The sequence below is a fragment of the Salvelinus alpinus genome, chromosome 16 (genome assembly GCF_045679555.1).
Source record: "Salvelinus alpinus chromosome 16, SLU_Salpinus.1, whole genome shotgun sequence".
In the NCBI taxonomy this organism is placed as follows: domain Eukaryota; kingdom Metazoa; phylum Chordata; class Actinopteri; order Salmoniformes; family Salmonidae; genus Salvelinus; species Salvelinus alpinus.
This window is the reverse complement of record NC_092101.1, coordinates 9,214,296-9,238,744: the sequence shown is the minus strand read 5'-3', so window position 1 is coordinate 9,238,744 and position 24,449 is coordinate 9,214,296. Positions and strand designations below refer to the sequence as shown.

The 24,449-nt window shown below is 42.3% G+C and overlaps 2 protein-coding genes across 6 annotated transcripts; both read right to left on the bottom strand.

The window, feature by feature from the left end:
* Nucleotides 1-3,763: 3,763 nt before the first annotated feature.
* Nucleotides 3,764-6,837, bottom strand: LOC139540740 (fucose-1-phosphate guanylyltransferase-like). Its single transcript, XM_071344663.1, has 4 exons — nucleotides 6,588-6,837; nucleotides 6,252-6,419; nucleotides 5,639-5,731; nucleotides 3,764-5,456 (listed from the first exon to the last, which is right to left on the bottom strand). The coding sequence occupies exons 1-4, from the start codon at nucleotides 6,658-6,660 to the stop codon at nucleotides 4,060-4,062; spliced, it is 1,731 nt and encodes a 576-aa protein (XP_071200764.1). The 5' UTR covers nucleotides 6,661-6,837; the 3' UTR covers nucleotides 3,764-4,059.
* A 7,393-nt stretch (nucleotides 6,838-14,230) lies between these two features.
* On the bottom strand, nucleotides 14,231-22,002 carry LOC139540738 (acyl-coenzyme A thioesterase 11-like). 5 transcript variants are annotated; one of them, XM_071344660.1, is made up of 8 exons: nucleotides 21,706-21,954; nucleotides 20,140-20,209; nucleotides 19,914-19,974; nucleotides 18,596-18,691; nucleotides 18,331-18,454; nucleotides 17,608-17,727; nucleotides 16,485-16,628; nucleotides 14,231-15,365 (listed from the first exon to the last, which is right to left on the bottom strand). In XM_071344660.1, exons 1-4 carry the CDS (start codon nucleotides 21,839-21,841, stop codon nucleotides 18,614-18,616), a joined length of 345 nt encoding a protein of 114 aa, XP_071200761.1. In that variant the 5' UTR covers nucleotides 21,842-21,954; the 3' UTR covers nucleotides 14,231-15,365; nucleotides 16,485-16,628; nucleotides 17,608-17,727; nucleotides 18,331-18,454; nucleotides 18,596-18,613. The 5 variants fall into 5 exon arrangements, 4 of the variants coding, with proteins under 4 accessions (XP_071200761.1, XP_071200760.1, XP_071200763.1 ...); XM_071344659.1 differs by lacking the exon at nucleotides 18,596-18,691; XR_011668265.1 differs by lacking the exons at nucleotides 18,331-18,454; nucleotides 18,596-18,691 and having other exon boundaries at nucleotides 21,706-21,839.
* Nucleotides 22,003-24,449: the final 2,447 nt, after the last annotated feature.

Genomic DNA, 24,449 nt, shown 5'->3' with positions numbered 1-24,449 from the left:
TGCCAATGTTTGTCTATTGAGATTACATGACCGTGTGCTCAATTTTATACCTCTGTCAGCAACAGGTGTGGCTAAAATAGCCGAATCTACTACTTTGAAGGGGTGTCCACATCCTTTTGTATATATAGTGTATAATATCAGATAGAGAACATTAGTCAGTCAGTGCGTATGACAGAGTATCCCAGTGACCCCCTTCTCCTCCACTCATCTCCTCCAGGCTGGGAGTACTCATTGCAAGGGGAGTCATCCAGGGGACGCTTGTAGTGTTTGAGCAGAGTGTTTGGCATGACAATGAGTGACAAGGAGTTGACATGATAGCACAAACAGATCAGGGACCTGGCTAAATCTGTACTGCTGATCCCCTGAAACCTCAGGACAGGACACACTCTAGGCATTTTATCAGGAAAGAAAAATAGGACAATAATGTGTGATATTTGATGTGACTTGTGCTCCACCATGTGGCAACACCATAAAATATCCCCATGCATCACAATCACTGTATGAAAGGTCAAAACGCTGTCATGTTTTGGCAATAGGATATTAACAGTAATTGGTCATTCATACCTCCAAATATGCAGCAGAGACGCAACAGGGACATCCCCCTCCCTGTCCGGTAATTGAAGTTCACCTTTTGGGAAGCTTAATCAGAGCTGAGCAGTACAAATACAACATACTGTAAATCGAGTGTAAAAACGTATAATTCCAATAGTTATTACATTGTACTTTACACTGTAATAAGGACACTCACGTAAAACATAATCGATGCCATTAAAATATAATATATTTAATAAAACATATACCAATAGTAATAATCATCCCAGAATATGTTTTGTTACACAACTGTTGCAAAAACTTTGGACATTGTCTAGAAATATGAAATGTACATGGAGACAGGGCATGAGTCTCATATTATTTCTGTGATGTTATGATGATGCGATATCATGACATGTGAAGGACTAGGAATAGGGTTGAATGCATCACTTTAGTCACAGAGAGCTACTGTTTCCTGAAAACCAGTTTGAGGTCTATCAGCTCTCTGTCTTTGATGCGTAGGTAATCCTCAAGCCTCTCGATGATCACGCAGTACGACTCACTCAGCTTCTTCCACTCATCTTAATATGAGTTAGGATTATACATTGTTAGCCTGCTTTACTGAGTTACAGTGCATTCGGAAAGTATTCAGACCCCTTGACTTTTGCCACATTTTGTTACATTACAGACTTATTCTAAAATAGATTTAAAAAAACATTTTCCTCAGCAATCTATACACAATACCCCATAATGAAAGCAGGTTTAGAATTTTTTGCAAATGTATTACAAATGAAAAACAGAAATAACTTATTTACATAAGTATTCAGATTCTTTGCTATGAGACTTGAAATTGATCTCAGGTACATCCTGTTTCCATTGATAATCCTTGCGATGTTTCTACAACTTGATTGGAGTCCACCTGTGGTAAATTCAATTGATTGGACATGATTTGGAAAGGCACACACCTGTCTATATAAGGTCACACATTTCACTGTGCATGTGAGAGCCAAAACCAAGCCATGAGGTTGAAGGAATTGTCCGTAGCGCTCCGAGACAGGATTGAGTCGACGAAAAGATCTGTGGAAGGGTACCAAAATATATCTGCAGCATTGAAGGTCACCAAGAACACAGTAGCCTCCATCATTCTTAAATGGAAGAATTTTGGAACCACCAAGACTCTTCCTAGAGCTGGCCGCCCGGCCAAACTGAGCAATCGGTGGAGAAGGGCCTTGGTCAGGGAGGCGACCAACAGTGGTGGAAAAAGTACCCAATTGTCATACTTGAGTAAAAGTAAAGATAAAAGTGAAAGTCACCCTGTAAAATAGTACTTGAGTAAAAGTCTAAAAGTATTTGGTTATAAATATACTTAAGTAACAAAAGTAAAAGTATAAATAATTTCAAATTCCTTATATTAAAACACACCAGACAGCACGATCTTCTTGTTTTTTAAAATTTACCTATAGCCAGGGGCACACTCCAACACTCACACATAATTTACAAACTAAGCATTTGTGTATAGTGAGTCCACCAGATCAGAGGCAGTAGGAATAGGCAGGGATATTCTCTTGATAAGTGTGTGAAATGGACCATTTTCCTGTCAAAATGTAACGAGTACTTTTGGGTGTCAGGGAAAGTGTATGGAGTAAAAATGATATAATTTTCTTTAGGAATGTAGTGGAGTAAAAGTAAAAGTTGTCAAAAATATAAATAGTTCAGTGAAGTACAGATACCCCCAAAAACGACTTAAGTAGTACTTTAAAGTATTTTTATTTAAGTACTTTACACCTCTGGTGACCAAGAACCCAATGGTCACTCTGACAGAGCTCCAGAGTTCCTCTGTGGAGATGGGAGAACCTTCCAGAAGGACAACCATCTCTGCAGCACGCCACCAATCAGGCCTTTATGGTAGTGGCCAGACAGAAGTCACTCTTCAGTAAAAGGCACATGACAGCCCTCTTGGAGTTTGCCAAAAGGCACCTAAAGACTCTCAGACCATGAAAAACAAGATTCTCTGGTCTGATGAAACCAAGATTGAATTCTTTGGCCTGAATGCCAAGCATCACGTCTGGAGGAAACCTAGCACCATCCCTACGGTGAAGCATGGTGGTGGCAGCATCATGCTGTGGGGATGTTTTTCAGTAGCAGGGACTGGGAGACTAGTCAGGATTGAGGCAAAGATGAACAGTGCAAAGTACTGAGGGTTCCTTGATGAAAACCTGCTCCAGAGCCCTCAGGACCTCAGACTGGTGGATATCTGATATTCTCTCTGGGGAAACCAAACAATCATACCAGCATGACATCATAGACTAGAAACTTGCCTCCGAATGAATGCCGATAGGCCACTACCTATATATTACTGTGTAGCATTGTTTCCCAACTCCTGTCCTCGAGTACCCCCAACAGCACACACTTTTGTTGTGGGCCCAGCCCAGACAAACTCACCTGATTCAACTCATCCAGGGCTTGATGATTAGTTGACAAGTTGAATCAAGTGAGTTTGTCCAGGGCTACAACAAAATTGTGTGCCTTTGGGGGTACTCCAGGACTGGAGTTGGGAAACACTGCTGCAGGGCCGGCTCCAGGCATCAGCGACAGTCGGGGCTCAACTTACTGTTGAGTTAGAATAGTAGCATACACAAGATGCAAGTTCGAAATGTGGTTGTGCATCAGCAGTTTTCCTCTTGTTTTTTCAGTCACTCAATTAGCCATGTCATCTGACAATTTTTAAATTGACATATTAATCTAGTCAGTTTGCTAATCTTGTAGTAATCATAGCCAAATTACCGACCGGGCAAGCAGGGCACGTGCCCAGGGGCCCTGACCTCCAGGGGGCCCATACTGATTTTGTTCATCACTCTCACTCAGATATCATTAACATGGAATAAGTAATGTGTAGAATTTCAGGAAATTAGCTTTAAAACTGCAGATAATTCTCTCTGCCCCATTGCAAAATTAGTAGAACTGCAGAAAACTTGCTTTAAAACATCAAATGTTCTCTCCATTGTCAAGAGGGGGGCCACCAAAAATAATTGCTCACTTGGTGGGGGCCCCCCAACCAAATCTTGCTTCATAGGGCCCCCAAAAGTCTAGAGCTTGCACTGCACTGCTGTACAGGATGTCAAAAGCTGTCCCTTACACTTGCGCTCTGAAATTGAGCACAGTACCAGAATCTATTTTAATTCTGAGGAAAGTGTCCCACACCAGCATAGGACAATGAAGAGACAAACACAAATTTCAAATATTTTTTGTAATTATTACAAAATGGATTGTCATTACCCAATAATTTCCCCATAGACAATTTTTTAAATACTACAGAAATAACATCTTTGTAACAAAAAAAGCTACATCCAAAAGTTCCGTTTATGTATCAAACAGCTGATCCAGCCATTGTACCTGAATGCTACCAAATGCCCACCACATTGTATCCCTACTTCTGTTCAATTTAACACACAATCCTTCCCATCATGATTACAAAAGGCACAATGGTATTACAATCAATAGTAGCCTAGTTATCACTATAGATCACAGTCAGCTCCATTTCTTCATCTTTACATCCTCCATTAGTTTCTTCCTGTACTTGAGCATCTCCTCCAAGTTTTTACATTGCAGGGCCTCCTGTAGAGACATCAGCTTGGTGCCTGGGGGCAACGTGACAGTGGACCCGCCGGGCTGCAGCATCTCCAGAGTCAGGGAGAACGAGTCGCGCATGTCCGGGCACACAGGGAAGAGACAGGCGTTCCAAAGACTACAACTCGATGTGTCACCAGAAAACCTCAGGCTCTCGGGACTCAGGCCCCACTTGGCCAGGCACTCGACCAAACTGTCCCCGAACAGGTTCAAGCGCTCCATATTCGCAGGGGCCCCCACGCTCTTCTTGAGGTCGTCCTCGATGCCGAAGGCGACGGTAACAAAACAGGTTTGGCCCTCCCGGTTCACGCAGAGGGAGTGCATGAAGGTTCCATCAGGCACCTTCAGGCCCGCACCTACCCAGCAGCCGCTGAGAATGGTCCGCCCGCCAACATGAGCGCCGGCCTCCAGCCTACAGTACTCTACCACCGAGCCTGGTGTTAAAGAGCAGCCGGGCGTCACGTCACTGTGCATCGCACAGCAGACCTTACAGCTAAAGTTTTGGCTGTAGCCTAGCACCTTGTATAGTCCCAGCTCACCCCTCAGGCACGGGTCCTCTGTGAGGTAGAAGAGGTACTCTGTGGTGGTGCCGATGTGGTAAAACTTGGAGTGGTTGAGAGCCACCAGGTTGAGCGGGGTTCCCTTAAGGCAGTGGAAGATCTTCTGACGCATCTCCACCAGGTTGCTCTCCTGCTTGGTGACGTTGACAGTGTTGTTGGTGTAAGCCACCGTGGCTTGGGGACCCAGGGCCTGAAGGAAGTCCCCATAGGCATCTATCTCACAGCCCAAAGGACCCACTTCTCGGAATAGACTAAGCAATGACATTGCAGTGTTGTAATCTACATAATATGTACTGTCTGTGTACACAAACTCTGCATCACTCAGAAGTGACATACAGCTATCCTGGTTCTTACACACAGCACCATTTTCATGCATCTTCTTGACGCTAGGTTTGTGCAGAAAATGGAGGCAGGTCCTGTATTCCATGTCAGCCAATACAGACTTCTCCTTCTGGTCCAGCACAAATACTCCATGGGTTGTTCCAATGGAGATGGGGGAGGGATGGGCTAGAGCGGTGAACCCAGACCTGTCAAACCTGATGTTCTCATCCTCCGCTATGCTGTAGAGCTCTATGCAATCCGCACTGGTCACCAGCACACCCGGTTTCATGTGCTTGGGGAAATCCACAAACACGGCCAGTTTGAGCTCTAGCATCTGGTAAAGAGGGTCACCCAGGGGTATGGGGGTGAAGATTTTCCCCAGGGCACTAGCATTGGGCAAACGCTGACTGAATCCACCTAGGAAAATCAAAGTTATTTGATAACAGTCAAAAATATACACCATTTAGCAGTTACCTACAATAGACTTACAGTAGTGCTTGCATAATTATTTTAAATAATATAGGCCTATCTTACATTTATATCACTTTCAAATAATTTCCAACTAATATACAGTTTTACAATGTAATGAGCGATTATACCTGCATGAATCAGAAGGACCCTGTATCCACCCAGCGCCTTCCCATAGATGTCTTCCAGCCGTTGCAGAGAGTACAGTGTTGCGCCTCCGTTTCCTGCGAGAGAAGTTCCATTCAGTCAAAGTGAAATGCTTCAGTGAAATTAGGGGCAGTATGTATCAAGGTTCTCCGAGTAGGAATCTAGGATCAGGTCCGCCTTGTCCATGTAATCTTATTCAGTGTGATTCAAAAGGCAAAACTGGGTTGGTATAATTTGTGGAACGTTCCAACGAGAATCTGTACCAAAAACTTTGTAAATAACAAGGTTGTCAACAAACAACGCATTCAAAGTTGTATAGCGGCCGAATGAGACACCGGGTAGGGAGAGGGCTATTTCATTCCATTTTTCACTCACCATGTTTATTCCGAAAATGTCTGTTCTCACTCTGGTAGCCTATGGACAAACATTAAGAATAAGCTACGTGGTGAGTTGATCGTGCTACTTTGTATGCGTTGTTTGTTGGCAACCTTATACTTTACGTTTTTAGAACAGATTCCTGTTGGAACGTTCCACAAATTATACCCACCCGGCAAAACTGGTCCATAATCAGCACAAATCAGGATGGGTTATCCTCACCTATTTTGGCTCCAGGTGGATCTGAGAACACGTGATATGAAATGCCAAGTGGGATCTCTTTCCTCTCAAGTTTCTCTGAGATCTGAAGCTCGTATGCTTCTCTCTGGTTGTCATCTACAGCGGTTAAAACAACTAGATCCCAAAACTCTCCAGGTTGCACCTGCTTACCTAAATGACAAGCAAACATGACTTAAATGACACTGATAGCCTATGACTGGTGACTAGGCTACTACTGCCTATCAATCAATCAGTCAATCACATTTTGTAGAAGTCACTATCCTAAAGCTTTTACATTGAACCCTTCAAGTTTGAATAGTTACAATAGGCTACACTTACCACGTAATGTATCGAATCTATCAAGTTTCTCCATTGTTGCAATTTGCAACTTTTTACTTCCTTGTTCGTTCATTCTCCTGGCTCAAAGTCAAGTGGTCTAATGCATACGAAACGGGCGTCCGCAGAACAACTAACATCACATTTGCGTCATTCAATTTTTAAATGTAGCCTATTCAGTTCTTGTGGATATGGAATGGATTGAAATTTAAATGCTCTGACTCGAAACTGCTGCAGTGATGTCACCTGCCTAATTTCCGGGTTTGGTCACATGGTTATTATTATGCCCGAGGGCTGCAATCAGAGACAGAAGAGGATGCGAGACATCCCACTCCCTCATTTTCTTCTCGTTCATAGTAGACCAGGCCCAGCTGCTATCGCATTGGTGTCTATGGGACCTTAAGTAGACCGGAAATTATACATTTTATTCAATGGTAAAGGACATCTTTATTTATCCACAATGTTGTACAAGACTGCAAAAAAGTAGCCATTCTGTCAGGCAGCGAGAGACTAGTTACAAAGTAACTTATTATTTAATCGATTCAATGACACAGAAGGTTTTGGCTACAACATAACCCAGCGATTCTCAACTGGTGGGTCGAGAGGTTTTTAGTGGATTGGCGGTGTCTGACACACACATTTAAAAAAAAATATATATATATATAGGGATTATTCAATAAAGTATTTGTTGTCATTCAACAAGAGACGAATCATTTGAATGCATTTTTTTTCTTGAGAAATACTGCACCAGAAATACTGCAATTAATGACCGATTTCTTGAGTTATTTTAGATTAATTCTGGCTACTTTGAGGAAGTGTATACTGTCTACGGCGTCTCACAATGGACAGACAGTACTATTGCCGCTTTTTAAATTGTATTTAACTTGGCAAGTCAGTTAATTACAATGACGGCCTACCCTGTCGATGCTGGGCCAATTGTGCACCGCCCTATGGGACTCCCAATCACAGCCAGATGTGATACAGCCTGGATTCAAACCAGGGACAGTAGTGACACCTCTTGCACTGAGATGCAGTGCCTTAGACCACCACTAGGGAGTTTTTCAAGCGAATGTCTTTTATTAAGGGAGTATGCAAGCACACTCGTCTTTATAAATAAATCCATCAGACATGGACACCTGCAAGAACATGTTTGATATAGTGCTACAGAAGGCCGAAAATGACATTGATGAGCAGTGGCGTGTATTCATGGAAGCCAAGGGAAGCCAGGCTTCCCCCAAAAATGTACCCCCCAAAAAATATATATAAAAAGGAATAATAATGTATCTTTTGTCTCATATTTTTTTGTGTTTCATAATTTTCCTTCAATTCGCAAGAGGCTGAATGTATCTCACAGGAGAAAGCATCCGAGCGAGCGAAACAGCGCCCCTCTGTCTCTCTACTTGAAGGCCATCTATCTGATGCTGTCTGGTCCAAACGAGTATGACATTGCTGCCGTCCGTTGCATTGAATGTAAGCGAACGCAGTGAGCAGTTGGCATCACTTGACAAAAAAAGTATAAAACATTTGCCAAGCAGCGTTTAGCTCAGCTGTGAATGGTCCTGCCTGAAAAAAGTGTGAAAGGAAGCCAGCTTGGATTTGGCGTCTCTCCAATCAAATCACTTAGATAACATAAACAACTTGAATTGTTGCGTCTCATTGTGTTGTTGTCCTCTGGTGGCTAGCTAGCTAGCTAAAATTGTCCCTTTCCTAAATTACCCATGGATGGAGATAGTGATTTGGACTTGTGGTTTTACTTAGTTCTCTGTACTGGCCAATGATTATAACGGCGATTCTGATCCAACCATTAATTCATACATTGTTGTGCCCCTGGCCTGTGAGGGTGGAAGTGCAATATGTAGCTAGATGTAGAAGGCTAATGTTAACTAGCTCACGTTGTCCATGAATGGAAGTTAGACTAGGACAACAAAAAATAAAAGCGTGTACTGTATGACAGAGTGGTTGATAGACGTTTCATCAACAAGAAAGAGAGGAGGATGACATCGGCGTTTCTCTACAAGTAGGGTGAGTCAACATGTTTTTCTACTGCACGAACGCGCGTGCAGACATGCGCAAACAGAAAACAGAACCATGGCCAGACACATCATATTTAGCTTATGTAGATTGGGCTAAATCGTTTTTGGTATCTTTTAGTTGACACTGTATTAGACTAAGCAGAGGTGATTTGATGATGTTGAAGTTGAAATGGTGCTGGAATATTGGAGGCAGCTTTCTTTGCGACGTGTGGTAAATCTCTGTGGTTCTAAATCAATAGTTGTTTAGTGGTCCGAAAATGTCGGAAACATTAACTTGCTTGACCATGTTGTAGGTCATATAACTGTTTGTTACGTGCAATATGCGTTGTGGACTTCACCAGACGAGGTTGCTATACGATTTTGCAATAAATCAAAGGTGTTGAATTTATTCCGCCACTGTCTTATTGTCTCGGCCTTTAGGCTTCTATATCATAGTCGCAAGGCATATGCATTAACAGGTTATAGAGCAACCAAAGCAATTGTCACAACACATAGGTTGTGATATGGAAGACCATTGATAAGAAGGCTGCCCGGCCCCAAGACAGCCCTGCTGATAACATCAATGAGACAGTCTTTGGGCTCGTGCGGACCGTCCTGGAGAAGAAGAAGAGAAAGAAAAGTGCACAACATGTGGATTTGAGTTCGGAGTCCACTGCCCCCTGCACTGAACCCAGAGCATCTTAAGAGACCTCCGAGAAGGGCCTGAGGTGCGGTAAACACCGCCGAGTTCACGCCTGTGGGAGCCCAGTTTGAGTGAGATTTTTGGAGAGAAGGAATCCTTGCCTTCTGGCTGACCCATATGTGGTGTCAGCAGGAGCGCAACTTTGGTTTTAGAAGTGGGGGGGACATAATTATAATAAACAGCTTACCCGACCTCTCAGAGGTGTCCGCATGGTCCTAAAGCACACTGTTGACTCATTTTGTATCACTTTCCAATTATAAAATTGCAGAAATGCAATTTCAGAATGTCATGTCCTCCCCCTGTCCCCAGTGAAAGTTGTGCCCCTGGGTATCAGGGTGGGTGGAGAAGAGGTTGGGGACTGTTAAATCGTGATGATTTGTTGTGTGTTTTTTGTCCAGACGGAGCAGGCGCTCCGCACCACGTGCCTCGGGACAAGACCTGTGACTTGCTTTGCTTTCCGGATCAGGCCGCCATTGAAAGGAGTGATAACTCGAATGATGTTACGTGTTGAGGAGGACCAACTGAAATGGAAGATTCCCAGTGTCTGTGATGCCCGCCGTTTGGAGCGACGCAGACCTGGTGTAGAGCGTGGTGAAACAGAGAAGACGCTGTCTGTCCTGCTGAGTTTTGATGCCGTCTTTACCCGACAAAGTCAAGTGTCAGTTATCCCGTGAGAGCTTTTGTCCCAAACCCATTACAGTTTGCCAAGCTTATGCTTATGTTGCAGCAGGGCGTAGGAGGGAGATTCATAGAAGTGAGAAGTGTACAGGAGGGCATGAGACAAAGGAATGTGTAGTATCAGTTTAAAAAAGCTGTTAACTGTAGGGGTACCCATGGTGCTGGAGATCAGAAGTGTCCGGTGAGAGAAAGGCAGGTCGAGGTTGCCAGGATCAGAGTAGTATAGACCCACGCCATTTCAATTAAATGATCAATGTGGAATAGATGTTGAATTAACGTCTGTGCCCAGTGGGGAAGGTGTCGTATGCTGAGACAGTGAAGAAAGTAGTAGAGGAAGATGGGTCCAGGGTGAGGGATCCTAAGAGGCTCCCTGTGAGTAGGCCGAGGCCAATAGAGAGTGATAGGAACAACATATGTTTCAGTGAGGTTGGCTTCTTAGCGTTTATGGCCATGGTTTATCAACTGTACTGTAGAAAGTGAACATAAATCACAGAAAATATATGTTGTGGTGGCAGCTGCAGAGAAGTACTTGGGTGTAAGATGTGTTACTGCAGAGGAGTTACAAGTTGTGTTGAATGCTAGTGTCCTGTTCTCCCAGGCTGCCGGCCTGGTGTAGGATCAGATAGGGTCAAGTAGTGGAATAGTGGCTGGGTTTTAATGGGGGTAGGGTTAGCTGGAAGGGCAATTTTCTTTCCTTTTTCCTGTCCTTTTTTCTCTTCCCTTTTGTGTCACAGTGTAACGAATTCACACTCCAGAACAGTAGGCGGGAACACAGGGCGAGATAAGCGAAATAGATTAATAGGAACGGCCTCAAACTCCAGTACGGTAGGTGGCGTGTATGCACCTCTCTGTTGGTTGCGATCTGCCTATACAAATTTAAAGAAGAAGAAAAAGGAAAAAGTGTCAGTAGGCAACAAGGTGTGGACATCATATCCATCACAAAACAAGCAACAGGGTGAGTTGTAAAAACGAACGTAACGAAGAGCGTTTGGGATTTTACCCGTGTTTGGGAAGCTACTCTTAAAATATAGTTTACCAAGCTACCAATGATTTCACACTGGAAGAAGTTAAGATACACTAAAGCTACCTGTAAGAAAATATAGTTTACTCAACTAAAGTTTCTTTAAAAAAGTAGTTGGCTATATCCAAAGTACTTTGTGATGAATCATCATATCTAAATTTTCAATGTCATAGACTACAACATTGCAATAACAAATCACTTTGGCGTCATATGTAGACTACAACATTGCAATAACAAATCACTTTGGAGTCATATGTAGACTACAACATTGCAATAACAAATCACTTTGGAGTCATATGTAGACTACAACATTGCAATAACAAATCACTTTGGAATCATATGTAGACTATAACATTGCAATAACAAATCACTTTGGAGTCATATGTAGACTACAACATTGCAATAACAAATCACTTTGGAGTCATGTGTAGACTACAGCATTGCAATAACAAATCACTTTGGAGTCAAATGTAGACTACAAAATTGCAATAACAAATCACTTTGGAGTCATATGTAGACTACAAAATTGCAATAACAAATCACTTTGGAGTCATATGTAGACTACAACATTGCAATAACAAATCACTTTGGAGTCATATGTAGACTACAAAATTGCAATATCAAATCACTTTGGAGTCATATGTAGACTACAACATTGCAATAACAAATCACTTTGGAGTTATATGTAGATTACAAAATTGCAATAACAAATCACTTTGGAGTCATATGTAGACTACAACATTGCAATAACAAATCACTTTGGAGTCATATGTAGACTACAACATTGCAATAACAAATCACTTTGGAGTTATATGTAGACTACAAAATTGCAATAAAAAGATCACTTTGGAGTCATATGTTATTAACAGAACAATGTCAGGTCTGATGCTGACAAAGAAAGCAAATTATTGCCTACCTCACCCATATGTTTTTTATTTTTGCAAAATAAGTAATGTGTAGTTCCAGTAGCTACACCGCTACATCACAAAAAAAGTTATTTATTACTAAAAACACAACCAGGATTTGAATTTAGTTAAACTACCACCAAGGCACTGCAAGATGTAGTTAAATTACTAGTTTAGCTACATGTAACTATACTCCCCAACACTGGATTTTCCATTTAAATTTTTGGTCACACAGGTCCGGGCTGCCATGTGTAAAATGCGCAACATAGGCTGTAACAGGCAACAGACCAAAACAATTGGGCTAGTTAGTGTAGGACTAGTTGTGATGCTTGTAGAAATGTGTATGCTAAAGGTTCAATGATGAATGCAGTCCAATTCATAGCCTACATTCAGAGAAACATTTATTTTCAACATTTAGTCATCCGTTCGTTTCTTTCAGCCATGTAAATAGCCCTAGCCCCATTACCTACAACTGTTGGTTGTCTTTTATTGGAACTGGACGAAATGTTATGAGAATACCTTTGTATTTTATTTGATAAAAGGTGACAACAAAGCGAGAAACACACCTTGCTTGCTCTCTGCCTCTGCAAAGCCAAACCTTTGAAGGTGTGCATATTAATTGTAGCCATGACAACACGAAACATATTGATGTTCACTGACACTGGGATGGCAACACTGCACAGTGAATACCTTAATTGTTATCAGAAATCTAATTCTCAACAAAAAAAGCTGAATATTTAACTTAATATTTTATTTAATATCATTGTAGGGTATTTTCTTTATTGCCAACTTTTGGTTTTATTAACTTTTTGTTAGATGTAAATTCCAACAAATGTGGCTAGGCTACTATTGTAATATTCACGACTAGCCTATAATATGCCTCAACAAATCAGAGGGAAAATATGAATACCCCTGGAGAAAATGATTCACTCAATGCCCAGAGGACTTTATACTGAGCCATGGGCAGGTTTGGAAAAGGAGGAGAAATAAACTGACCCTAAACAGGTTGTTATGGCAGCTTACTGCTGAAAAACCTGGACAATCGGGCATGCTGCAGGTCATTTAGAATAAAATGAAACTTTTTATTTATTTAAGCCTAACCTTTATTTAACCAGGAAGTCCCATTGAGGTCAGAAGACCTCTTTCGGAAGGGAGACCTGGATTCGACTCAATTCACTTGATATTTATGTGGTATATCTTATTACTTCGCTATACCTGGATGCTACTGTCTCTATCTTTGTGTATGTGATTTGTTTAATGTAGTGATCCATTTATATTCTGTATCGTACTATAACATCATGAGTCATGACTAATATCTCGCTCTCTTAAATGTTTTGTCCCAAATGACACCTTATTCACTATTGTCCCATTTATGCCTCATTGGGCTCTGGTCATGAGATACAGCCTTTGAGTTTTACGGATGCTTTGGATGTGCCAGACTTCTACCCCTTTTTTAAGAAGTTTTATATTATGTGGAACAACATGTGTGTGACGTGTGGAACACTTGTTCCACATTTTGCAGAACATGAAATGTGAGCATGATGCATTCTAGCTCTGGTCCAGGGCATTAGTACACGTTCCTCCACTAGTGTTCATGAGGTACACTAGTGGAGGAACGAGCACTAACGCCCTGGACCAGAGCTAGATGTTTTCCATCTGTCTTTTCCCTGCCTGGCGTAGTGTTCTAGGACAGCCTGAGATGACTCCAGCTTCTCCATCTCCATGATAACAACATGGGGACTAGGAAGAACATTGAGGATCTGTCAGGCTGTCTTAACCTCACAGCGTTGACCCTCTACGACAAGCCCCCTGTGCTTAAAGGGTAAATACAGACACTGCATCGTCAACAGCATCTGGTCACTGAAGACTCTGGATAACTTTGTGATCTCTGACGAGATCATTGAAAACTGGAAACTCATCAAGGGATGCATAGAGGACAGGTACTGTACGGTCAACAGGTGGATTGTAACTGTTCTCTACCTCTAAATGTACCTTAATCGCATCGTCATTCAGAATGATTTTGAAAACCCTTTATAAAGCCAACATAGATGCTTCACATGACATTTATAATCATAATGTATAAAAGATGTTAAAACAGACCCTTTTCCCCCACCACCTACATAGCATCGCAAGCTTATTGATCATTTGAGAGGCATCTAGGAAGGTCTTATAATCGCCACCTCTGGTCCCCCCAGTATCCATCCGCCATTGCAGTGCTTGTCAAGGGTTAAATGCTATGTACAGTTTTTTTGGGGTATTTGTTTCTCTTTTATTCTGTTTATGAAACCACAAGGAGTAAGGCACAAGGGAGAGGTCGAACAAAGGGGTCACTGGTCTATTGTGTTTATTGTTGAGTGAAATCATGGCTATTTATTCACCTCGTGGCGTCTACTCTTGTTGAAATTCCTGTTGTGAAGCAAAGTGTATTTGGCTCATTCTGAGATTATACAGTACACTAGTCTCCCAAATCAAAATGCTATCACAAATACAGTATATGTATATCTCGACTACAGATTCGAAAGGCAAATGGTGGATTAAGAATGTGATTTAAGGAGGTAGAAAATAGCCTATTATAAAAAAAAAAAATGCGTGTAAATACTCCTACTTGAACTAGTCTGCTTTTTTTATCCACAGTTCGGTAGCAAGAGACAAGACAAAAACATGTACAAACATGTCAGACTCAACTGCATAGCAAACCAGTTTGCATACTTCTCCTGTTCATAGGGCTACTAACTGTTTAATGTCCAGATAAATCCTAACTAAACACAAATATTGTTAAGTATTGCACATAATATCAAAAGATGAGGTGAATTCTATATAATATTATTCTAATGAACGTTCACCAGCTGACAGTCTTAAGAGATAAGAGTAACCTGTAGTGTGGAAATGTACACTGGTCTGGAAGATCATGATGTAACAAAGAGAGTAACCAATAAGAGTAACAAACATTAGTAATCCCAAAACTAGTCCCACATTTGAAAATCCCACATTTTAGAAATGCAAAAGTACAGATTTCCTTGGCAGTTGGGGTCGGGGGATATCCCAGAACTGGCGTTATCAGGTCTCCCAAGGAGAAGCTACCTGGTCCTTTCCAAGTGCACATATTGGTAGGAGTGCAGGGCAGCAGGACGGTGTCATTCAGTAACAAGGCAGAAGGGTGCTGGGGGATACCATCTTTCACAGGCCAGAGTGGTGCAAGGCGGCCAGGAGAATGGTACCATTCTATCATAGGTCAAAGGGGCAGAGCTTCCAGGACTGTACCATTTGTGACAGGACAGAGGGGATCAGGATGATACCATTCCGTCACAGGTCGGAAGGGGGCAGGGTGGCTAGGCTGTCTCTGTTCTCCTCTCGGTACTTGCTGCAGGAGTGAAAGGTGCCGTAGACGCTGGAAGAAGGGCCTGCGATGTCGTTGGAGATATAATGGAGGACTCCCGGTGTGGCCTGGTTGTAGTAGGAGATCTGAGGCAAAATACACAGAGACAATGAGATCAGTGGTCCATATAGATTTCCACATTCTCAGCTTATAGAATAAGGGTGAATACACAGTGTGAAGAAAAGAAGCACAGTTAGCCTGGTCCTAGATCTATTTGTACTGTCTTGCCAACTACGGTCATTGTCATGTTTGGGATGAGAACGACCAAAGTAGGCTTTACAGCACAAGCAGATCTTGGACCAGGCTAGCTTTTCGCTGAGCTAACAAAGATCCCCATTGGCCCACCCTGAGTCGGACTCCTCGCAGATACTGAAGCCTGCACAGAGTACTTCTTAGTGTATTGTATGTAAACTTCTGATCCACTGGAATTGTGACACACTGAACTATAAGTGAAATAATCTGTCTGTAAACAATTGTTGGAAAAATTACTTGTGTCCTGCACAAAGTAGATGTCCTAACCGACTTGCCAAAACTATAGTTTGTTAATAAGAAATTTGTGGAGTAGTTGAAAAACAAATTTTAATGACTCCAACCTAAGTGTATGTAAACTTCTGACTTCAACTGTATTTTGCTAACCATTTGATAAAAGCAATAAGGTACTTGACCCATGAATTATGGTGAATAAGACACTCCTAAGGGTTATTTCCCCTAATTACAGCCGTGTGTTATTCACTATTCTAAACTGGGTGGTTCAAGCCCTGAATGCTGATTGGCTGACAGCCATGGTATATCAGCCCGTATACCATGGGTATGACAAATGTATTTTTACTGCTCTAATTACTTTGGTAACCAGTTTATTATAGCAATAAGGCACCTTGGGGGTTTGTGATATATGGCCAATATACCACGGCTAAGGGCTGTGTCCAGCCATTCTGTGTTGCGTTGTGCCTAAGAACAGCCTTTAGCCATGGTATATTGGTCATATACCACACCTCCTCAGACCTTATTGCTTCATAGTCCACTGGTTCTCATGCCTTATTGCTTAATTGACCTCCATACACACGTACATGCACACTTTCTTGCACGTATACATACACTATCTCTCTCAAACACAGACACGCATACTCGCACACCCCCCCAAACACAAACTGTCTCGCTCCACAGGTACAGTAGTCTGTGCATCAGAGGGCTTCTGTAGAACTCACCACCAGTTCGGGTCGTATCCGGGGCAACGTGCGTGGCTTTCTGCCTTTGTCCAGCACCTCAAAAGGTCATAAAGGCATTGTTGATGTGCCGCAACGCACCCGCACCCTGGTAGGCCTCTGCACACACACCTACCTACCTCCATACTGAAACATAACACACAGAGACACACACACACACCGACAAGCAAACACGCATTGACAGGTTAAATAGAATGAGACCAGTTTCCCATTTCTTGTTTGTTGTTAGTTCAGTAGCTATACTGAACAAAAATACAAATGTAACATGCAACAATTAACGATTTTACTGAGTTACAGTTCATATGAGGAAACCAGTCAATTGAAACAAAGTCATTAGGCCCTAATCTATGGATTTCACATGACTGGGAATACAGATATGCATTTGTTGGTTACAGATTCAAAAAAAAAGAAAATGGGCCTCACAATGGGCCTCAGGATCTCGTTGAGGTATTTCTGTGCATTCAAATTGCCAATCGATAATCACCTGCCCATATCATAACCCCACCGCCACCATGGGGCACTCTGTTCTCAATGTTGACATCAGAAAACCGCTCGCCCACACAACGCCATACACATGGTCTGCGGTTGTGAGGCCGGTTGGAAGTACTCTCAAATTCTCTAAAATGATGTTGGAGGTGGCTCATGGTAGAGATATGAACATTCAATTCTCTGTCAACAGGTCTGGTGGACATTCCTGCAGTCAGCATGCCAATTGCACGCTCCCTCAACTTTAGACATCTGTGGCATTGTGTTAGGTGACAAAACTGCGCATTTTAGTGGCCTATTATTGTCCCCAGCACAAGGTGCACCTATGTAATGATCCTGCTCTTTAATCAGCTACTTGATATGCCACACCTGTCAGGTGGATGGAGTATCTTGACAAAGGAGAATGCTCACTAACAGGGATATAAATAAATACATTTGTTCACACATTTTTTGAGAAATAAGCTTTGTGTGTGTATGGAACATTTCTGGGATCTTTTATTTCATCTCATGAAACAGGGGACCAACACTTTACATGCTGCGTTTATATTTTTGTTCAGTTTTCTTACATGTTTCGTTTATATTTTTGTTCAGTGTACTTTTCAGACTAATTCCTCCTCACCTGTTCTTGAAGGCATTATTAACAATGGCCTTCAGCACCAGCCGGTCACCAATGTGAGACGGAGCCCGAAAGTGGAACATGTCTATGGTCCTCAGAGTGGGGTGGGCGCTACACAGACGACTGGAGAATGGATGTGTGTGCGAAAGTGGGAGAGAGAGAGCGAGAGAGAAAGAGGGGAGAGAGAGGAACAAGGCGGGAGGGAGACTATTAATCCATCTCACTTCTTCTACGGAGGCTCAACCCTGTTGTGGCCAATCTACTCAGTCTACTACAACTACATCCACATTTTGACACAATAAGAAACCTCAGTATCTCTATGAGTTCAGAAAGACGGGCAGGTCACAGATATAATAGGACTCAATGGGCTGCGATGGTGGCCACGTTCTCCATCCAGGCCATGGATCTGCCCGCCGACGGTGCTGACCTGGTGGTTGGCATGGGGCGGCAGCACCAGCGCCACGCTCCCCACCTGCGTCCGCTCGACTGGCACTGCGTCCTTGTACTCCTGGCACACAAGTACGCACACACACACACGAGAGCGCAATGCAACTGCACTGGACAACAGGCTGTGGCATGGGTGTGACTACCACTGATAAGGGCAGCTATTTTACATTCGAGATAAGAGGGAAATTGGACGTCTAAAGCATTTTGTGACCTTCCTGGTCGGGTCATGTAAGGAAAAACTCCATGCCTTAGTTCCAATGCTTCCTGTTTGCACTGTACCTAGTTGAGCGGTGCTGCTGCTCAGTAGGTCTGTGATGATCTCAGCGGGGATCATCTTCCTCCTCCTCTCTGCCGCGATGCTGTACTCCATCTGCTCTGTCTGCGTCCCCTGAGTCACCTGCATCTGCACACGCACACACAGCGTGTTGGTGGGCGGTGTGTGTCCTCCTATTGGAGCATGACATATTGATGTGGTTGATATGTCCAACACTGTCAAACCAAGATGGGTGCTTTCTCTCCCTCTTTCTCGCTCTTCAGCCCTCACCTTCCCCGCCTCAGTGCGTCACACCACAAAAGGTGGCAAAGGCATTGCGCACGTTCCACTGGCAGTTACTGAACGGGAGCTCACAGCGATGCCCACCTGAGGGTAGTGCCCACATGGCATCACATCATGTCAGATATATTTTCACAACACATCTATTACTAAGTCGGCATCCAAAATGGCACCCTATATGCCCTATGGCAGTGGTTTCCAAACTTCTTCCCTCTGGCCCCCCCATTCCATCAATTGGTAACCCCCTGCCCCACACCACATCTATTTCTATGGGCACAAGCACTGTACATGAAACAAACTGTACACACCATGTTTGTTGGTGGAGAAAATGTTGCAGGTTTAAAGCTTATTTCCTGCAATTCTACACATTTTGCCACGTCTTATGTGCATTCATGTGATATCTGAGTGACTCAAACAGAATCCATGGGCTAAAAACCTAGTTTAAAAAAAGTTAGCTGATAAGGGCTAGTTGATCTGGACATTATTGACAAGTTAGAAATAGCTCTCTAAGGTCTGCAATGACAAAAGGGAAAACTGCTGAGGCACTACCCAATTTCAAGATTGCACCTGTGCCTTCTACAATTACAACTTTCAAGAGTAAGTTGAAAGCCCGACTTGAGTTCCTGCGCCTTCCCCGCCGACGCCTCACGCCCCAGAGTTTGGGAAGCACTGCCCTATGAGCCTTGGTTAAAAGCAGTGCACTATATAGGGAAGGGATGCCATTTGGGATGCAGTTTAAGTAATTAGTGAAATAAACAGGAGAAGATGCTACTGTAAAGAACACATGATCTAGACCTGTATCATCTATTGTGAAGCAGCATTATGTATGCAAATATTATTTTGCATACATTATTAATTATATCAAACCAACTATTCCATGGATTCACATTGAAGCAGCTTCAGTAGCAGGTTCATCCTGCCCAGATGTTCCACAGAGAGGTTTAAATGATCATTTTTACCCACAGCCATGAGGCTTTTTAATGACTGTAATGGGTTAACGTTTTTACGAGGTCTTTCTATTGGAAAATGTTATCTGTTTTCCCCAGAGTAGGATAGAAAACAGCACTTGAATCAGACTATTATTTTAGGGACACTATCGTTGGTGCATGTGCCTTTGTCGTAATCTGTTTATATATATTTTTTATCATGTGTTGGTCATTGTTGCGTGTTCTGTCATTGTAAGTCATTGATGATGAATGCTGTGATAAAACTATTTCCCAAGTTGGTATTAATAAAGTAATACTCTATACTCTCTCTCCTTTCTACTACACAAAGATTTTAAAAAAAAGAAGAAGATGTCCCCACAAACCTCCATACTGGATGTGAAGGCTCTGTTGACTTTCGCTTTGATGTTGACAACCTGTCCGACTCTGCGTGCAAACAGACAGAAGCATTTATATTTATAGAATCAACATTGGACAGTGGTTACTGTGTAAACGGAAGAATGGCAGGCCCTCCTTTCTGTGGCTGAGCAAAAGCCTAAAAGGCAGTATAAACATACTGAAAAGGTTTGTTTTAGGGAGTGAAAGACTTACCCTATAGTGTGGTCAAAGTGGATGTCATCAACAGAGTTGGTAATACAGGGAGACCCTGCGTGTCTTTCAGCTGTGACAACATAGAAGAACATAACTATTACATACTGGACAGCAGGGGCGCAAACTGTCACTGGGGACAGAGGAGACATGTCCCCTCCACATTCTGAAATTGTATTTTTGTCCCCCCCAGTTTTATCATTGGAATGTGATACAAAACGAGGCAACGGTGTGCTTCAGGACCATGCGGACGCCTCCGAGCATCAAGTAGGCTGTTTGGAGTGTTTTTCAGACTGGATCATTTTTTAAATAATAATTATTATGTCCCCCCCACTTCTAAAACCAAAGTTGTGCCCCTGCTGGACAGTATATCGTCCCATACAGTTGTACGTACTTTCGCGATCCCACTGCAATTCGGTCACGGATCATAATACAACATAGCATTGACCCCAGGCTCAATTGTTACCCGAGATGTAGCTGTTTGGTGGACGAGATTATATATTATAACGTTTCGTCATCATATAGGTGCTCCTAGAATAGTTTTAAAACACAAACAAGGAATATTGTAGTTGTATCAAGCTCTTTGAATATATTATTTCATTATGCAAAGGTCTTAATAGCACCCCATTCGTGGAAATCCTAATCTATCATGACTAGGTATGAGGAAAACAGAACAAAACAGTTTTTTTCCTGTCTGAAAACAATTTGGCTCTCAGCAGGATTTGGCTTTGATCTGTCTAAAACAATGCTCGAGGTGAACAAGAGGCAATTCCCACCCTAAACTGCTGTGTTTATACAATGGGTCTCGTCGAAATTTAAAAAATAACTTCTGAAGGAGTCACATTTCTCAATGAAACAAATAACTAAATAAATAATTCATTGCTGTTTTTTACAGTTCAATTCGCTCAAGCAGCGCAGTAATGTTGGACCACTGCGCCAACAAAAGTTATTGTGCTTCACAAAACAAGATGCTTTACTGGGGAGTAATCTGCAGCTCAGTTTGTCCTCTGACATATGTTTAAAACCATTATTTATTCCTCGAAGAACGGTGAGAAATACTGTATAATATCGTTTTGGATTGGAATCTATTCCACACATTAGTTCCAAAGAAAAGCAGTATTTATGTTCGACACATTATCTGGTTAAAACACAGTCAATTTCAAGACTATGCATCCATCACGGCTGAGAAGGATAGAATCGTCATAGGGCCATTTGGCATAAAGTTATCAACTGTCTGTTCCAGCTCTCATGGAATGGTTACCTGTCTCGTGCTCACCGGACATGGCGACATAGCCGAGCAGTAGCAGTGACCTCCAATAACTGGATTGGTCCCGTTATCAATCCCGTTATTCGATTATCCGGTTATCATCCCACACTCATGAGATAGGCTATAGGCTATTAGCGTGGTGAAACTACCGAGGGAGTAGAAAACTATAGGTACATATCCACACACCACAAAGTCTCAAGTCTGTCTGCAGAGTAATTTGACAGAGCAGACTAAAAACAAAGATTAGGCAATCGATTATTAAACGTTTTACATAATTTCCCAAGACACAAAAAATTACTTACCCAAACTGAAATGATATGCAGACGACCCGGTCACATTTGCTTGAATGAATGTGCACAACAAAACGTACGTAGAGGCAGTCTCACGGACTGTCCGCAGAAAAGTCCGCACAACAAACACCACCCCCTCTCTGCCCATTCCTCGGACGTAACAGTGTGGTGTCGCCACTAAACAGATCACACACCTCCTGTTGTTAGAGTTGCGTGACCAATTTAATTTAAACTTTTTAAGGTGGAATTTTAAGATCAATATCACTTTATTGGCGGCACATAGCGGCGGTTCTAGCTTGCATGGCTCCCCTCCCCTCTTCAGCGCCCCCTGCCCCCCCAAAAAAGCACCATTCTGCACTAACTGTAATTTTTATTCAGACATTTGGAACAACACAAATAATCATAACATTTAAAACACATATATAAAAAAATATATATACAAAAATTATACTAATAATTATCTAAAAATAAGTAATAAAGACAAATATAAACAAATTTGTGTTGATTTGACAAATTTGTGTTGATTTGGCACTTGAGCATCAATACATTACCCATCCCCCAACACTGTCAACCAAGAGTCAAGACTACATTACCCATCACCCAACACTGTCAACCAAGAGTCAAGACTAAACCAATTCACCTTGGTGGTGTGCAGACTGGTTTTATATTATTCTTAACTATTTTGCACAAACCAGAAAAATTGCAACAATATGTCTGTGAAACTATATATTCACAGTATTATGAATGAATTGTGGTTTATTTGGTAGCATTTCGTAGTGTGACTGATTTCCTAGTTGCATTAGTACTGTACAAAGTTAGAGATGCGCTATTTGATAGATTCCCCTGCTCCCCCTACCTCAGGCTTCCAGTGGGGAGACCGGAGGTCAACCTACCCCCGCCCCCCTCCGCATCTAGTACTTCTGAGTGGGAGACCTTCCCAGGCAGTAGCCTGCCTAGCTCACACTAGAATCAGGGCGCCCACTCCGACAAGGTTAATTGACCCACAGTCCCACACAGTGACATGATATCATTGACGTGACGTGCAAATGAGCGATAGAAAACCGATCGCCAACTGTCAACATTCCGATTTTTTTTGTGCGGGCGCCCTGTGCTTCCCCCGGCAAGATGCCGCCCTGGGCGGCTGCCCATGTCGCCTATACCTAAATCCGCCACTGATTGCACACAAGGTCCAACCGAAATTTGACTTCCGCTTTTAACCCAACCCCTCCGAAAGACACACATAGATACACGTGCCATAGGTCCAGACCTATTGGCAGTGTACAAGGGAGGTAACAACAATCCACTCTCCTGAAGTGTTCCATAGACAAACCCCAATGTGAACAGGGGACACTTCCATCAAAAGCCTTAGGCCTAGGCCCTATTTAAATGTACATTTCAGCTATTTAGCAGATGCTCTCATCCAGAGCGATTTTACAGGAGCAATTAGGGTTAAGTGCCTTGCTCAAGGGAACATCGACTGTTTTTTCACAAAGTTGTCTCGGTGATTCAAACCAGCGACCTTTCGGTTGCTGGCCTACTAACAACAATGTAGCGATTGAGAGAAAACAACCAAAAATGGGGCTTCAAATCAAAGTGTATTTGTCACGTGCGCCGAATACAACAGGTGTAGTAGACCTTACAGTGAAATGCTTACTTACAGGCTCTAACCAATAGTGCAAAAAAGGTGTTAGGTGAACAATAGGAAAGTAAAGAAATAAATCAACAGTGAAAAGACAGGCTATATACAGTAGCGAGGGTATAAAAGTAGCAAGGCTACATACAGACACCGGTTAGTCTGGCACACCAGTTAATCCAGATCCAATGACCCTGTACTGAACTATTAACTGTGCCATAGGGGTTCAGACCTCTTGACCGAGGCTGTGGTAGCATAGGCACACACGAATCATGCTTTTTTATTTGTTTAGTCTGTTTGGGAGGAAAGTAGGCCCTATACATCAAAAAAATAAAAATGGAAACGTGGATATATCACTTTATTTACACAGATAGTAAATTAATTTTTGTTATTTGAGTTATTTGCCTTTAATAGATATCAGAACAGCCCTTAGCTGTGCTATATTGGCCTTATACCACACCCCCTCGTGCCTTATTGCTTAAATAGTCTATAGTTGTTATAAGGTTATAGGTTACAGGTTACATTGTTTTATAGGTCATATTTACTGTAGGCCTAAAGCCATGTTCTTCATTGCAGAGTGAAACGAGCGCCGCACTATGGCAGGTTTCTCCTGTCACATTTTACCCCTATGAGTAATAGTCTACTGTCGGTTTCAAGTTCCCCCTATAAACCATCTGTGACCAGTTAGACGGAATCCTGTGGGTTCTCATGGTGGAACATCGACTGCTTAGTTGAAATTCATTATCATATCTGAAGGCTACTGTAGGCCTATTTGATTTACATAACACCAGGTATGATGATAAATGTATGTACAACTGAAAAATGTATTTCAGCGACCTAGTTTGAGTCAAATCGGATTTAAACAAAATGAGCAGACATTAATACATTCTTAAATCATTTTGGGAAAATGATCAACTACATTTGAGCCTACAGTAGGCTATAATTTTCAAAATTCCCAATAGCAGAAGGCTAATGACAATACAAACGGTAGAAATGTGATAACAGGACATTCTAATTGCAACAATTGTGATAGACAGACGCGTGAAAGAGCGTGTAGAACAGTCAGCGGTTTTAAGGAACCCGTGAACTGATTCCATATCAACAACCAATAAGATGTCTCTTT

Coding starts and splice junctions, on each gene's coding strand:
- LOC139540738 (XM_071344662.1), bottom strand. CDS start 21,841: ATGGGCAGAGAGGGGGTGGTGTTTGTTGTGCGGACTTTTCTGCGGACA. Junction 20,210..21,705: donor TGCATATCATTTCAGTTTGG/GTAAGTAATTTT, acceptor ATGTTGTCACAG/CTGAAAGACACGCAGGGTCT. Junction 19,975..20,139: donor CACTTTGACCACACTATAGG/GTAAGTCTTTCA, acceptor GTTTGCACGCAG/AGTCGGACAGGTTGTCAACA.
- LOC139540740 (XM_071344663.1), bottom strand. CDS start 6,660: ATGAACGAACAAGGAAGTAAAAAGTTGCAAATTGCAACAATGGAGAAA. Junction 5,732..6,251: donor TCCACCTGGAGCCAAAATAG/GTGAGGATAACC, acceptor CTTCTCTCGCAG/GAAACGGAGGCGCAACACTG. Junction 5,457..5,638: donor GGTCCTTCTGATTCATGCAG/GTATAATCGCTC, acceptor TGATTTTCCTAG/GTGGATTCAGTCAGCGTTTG.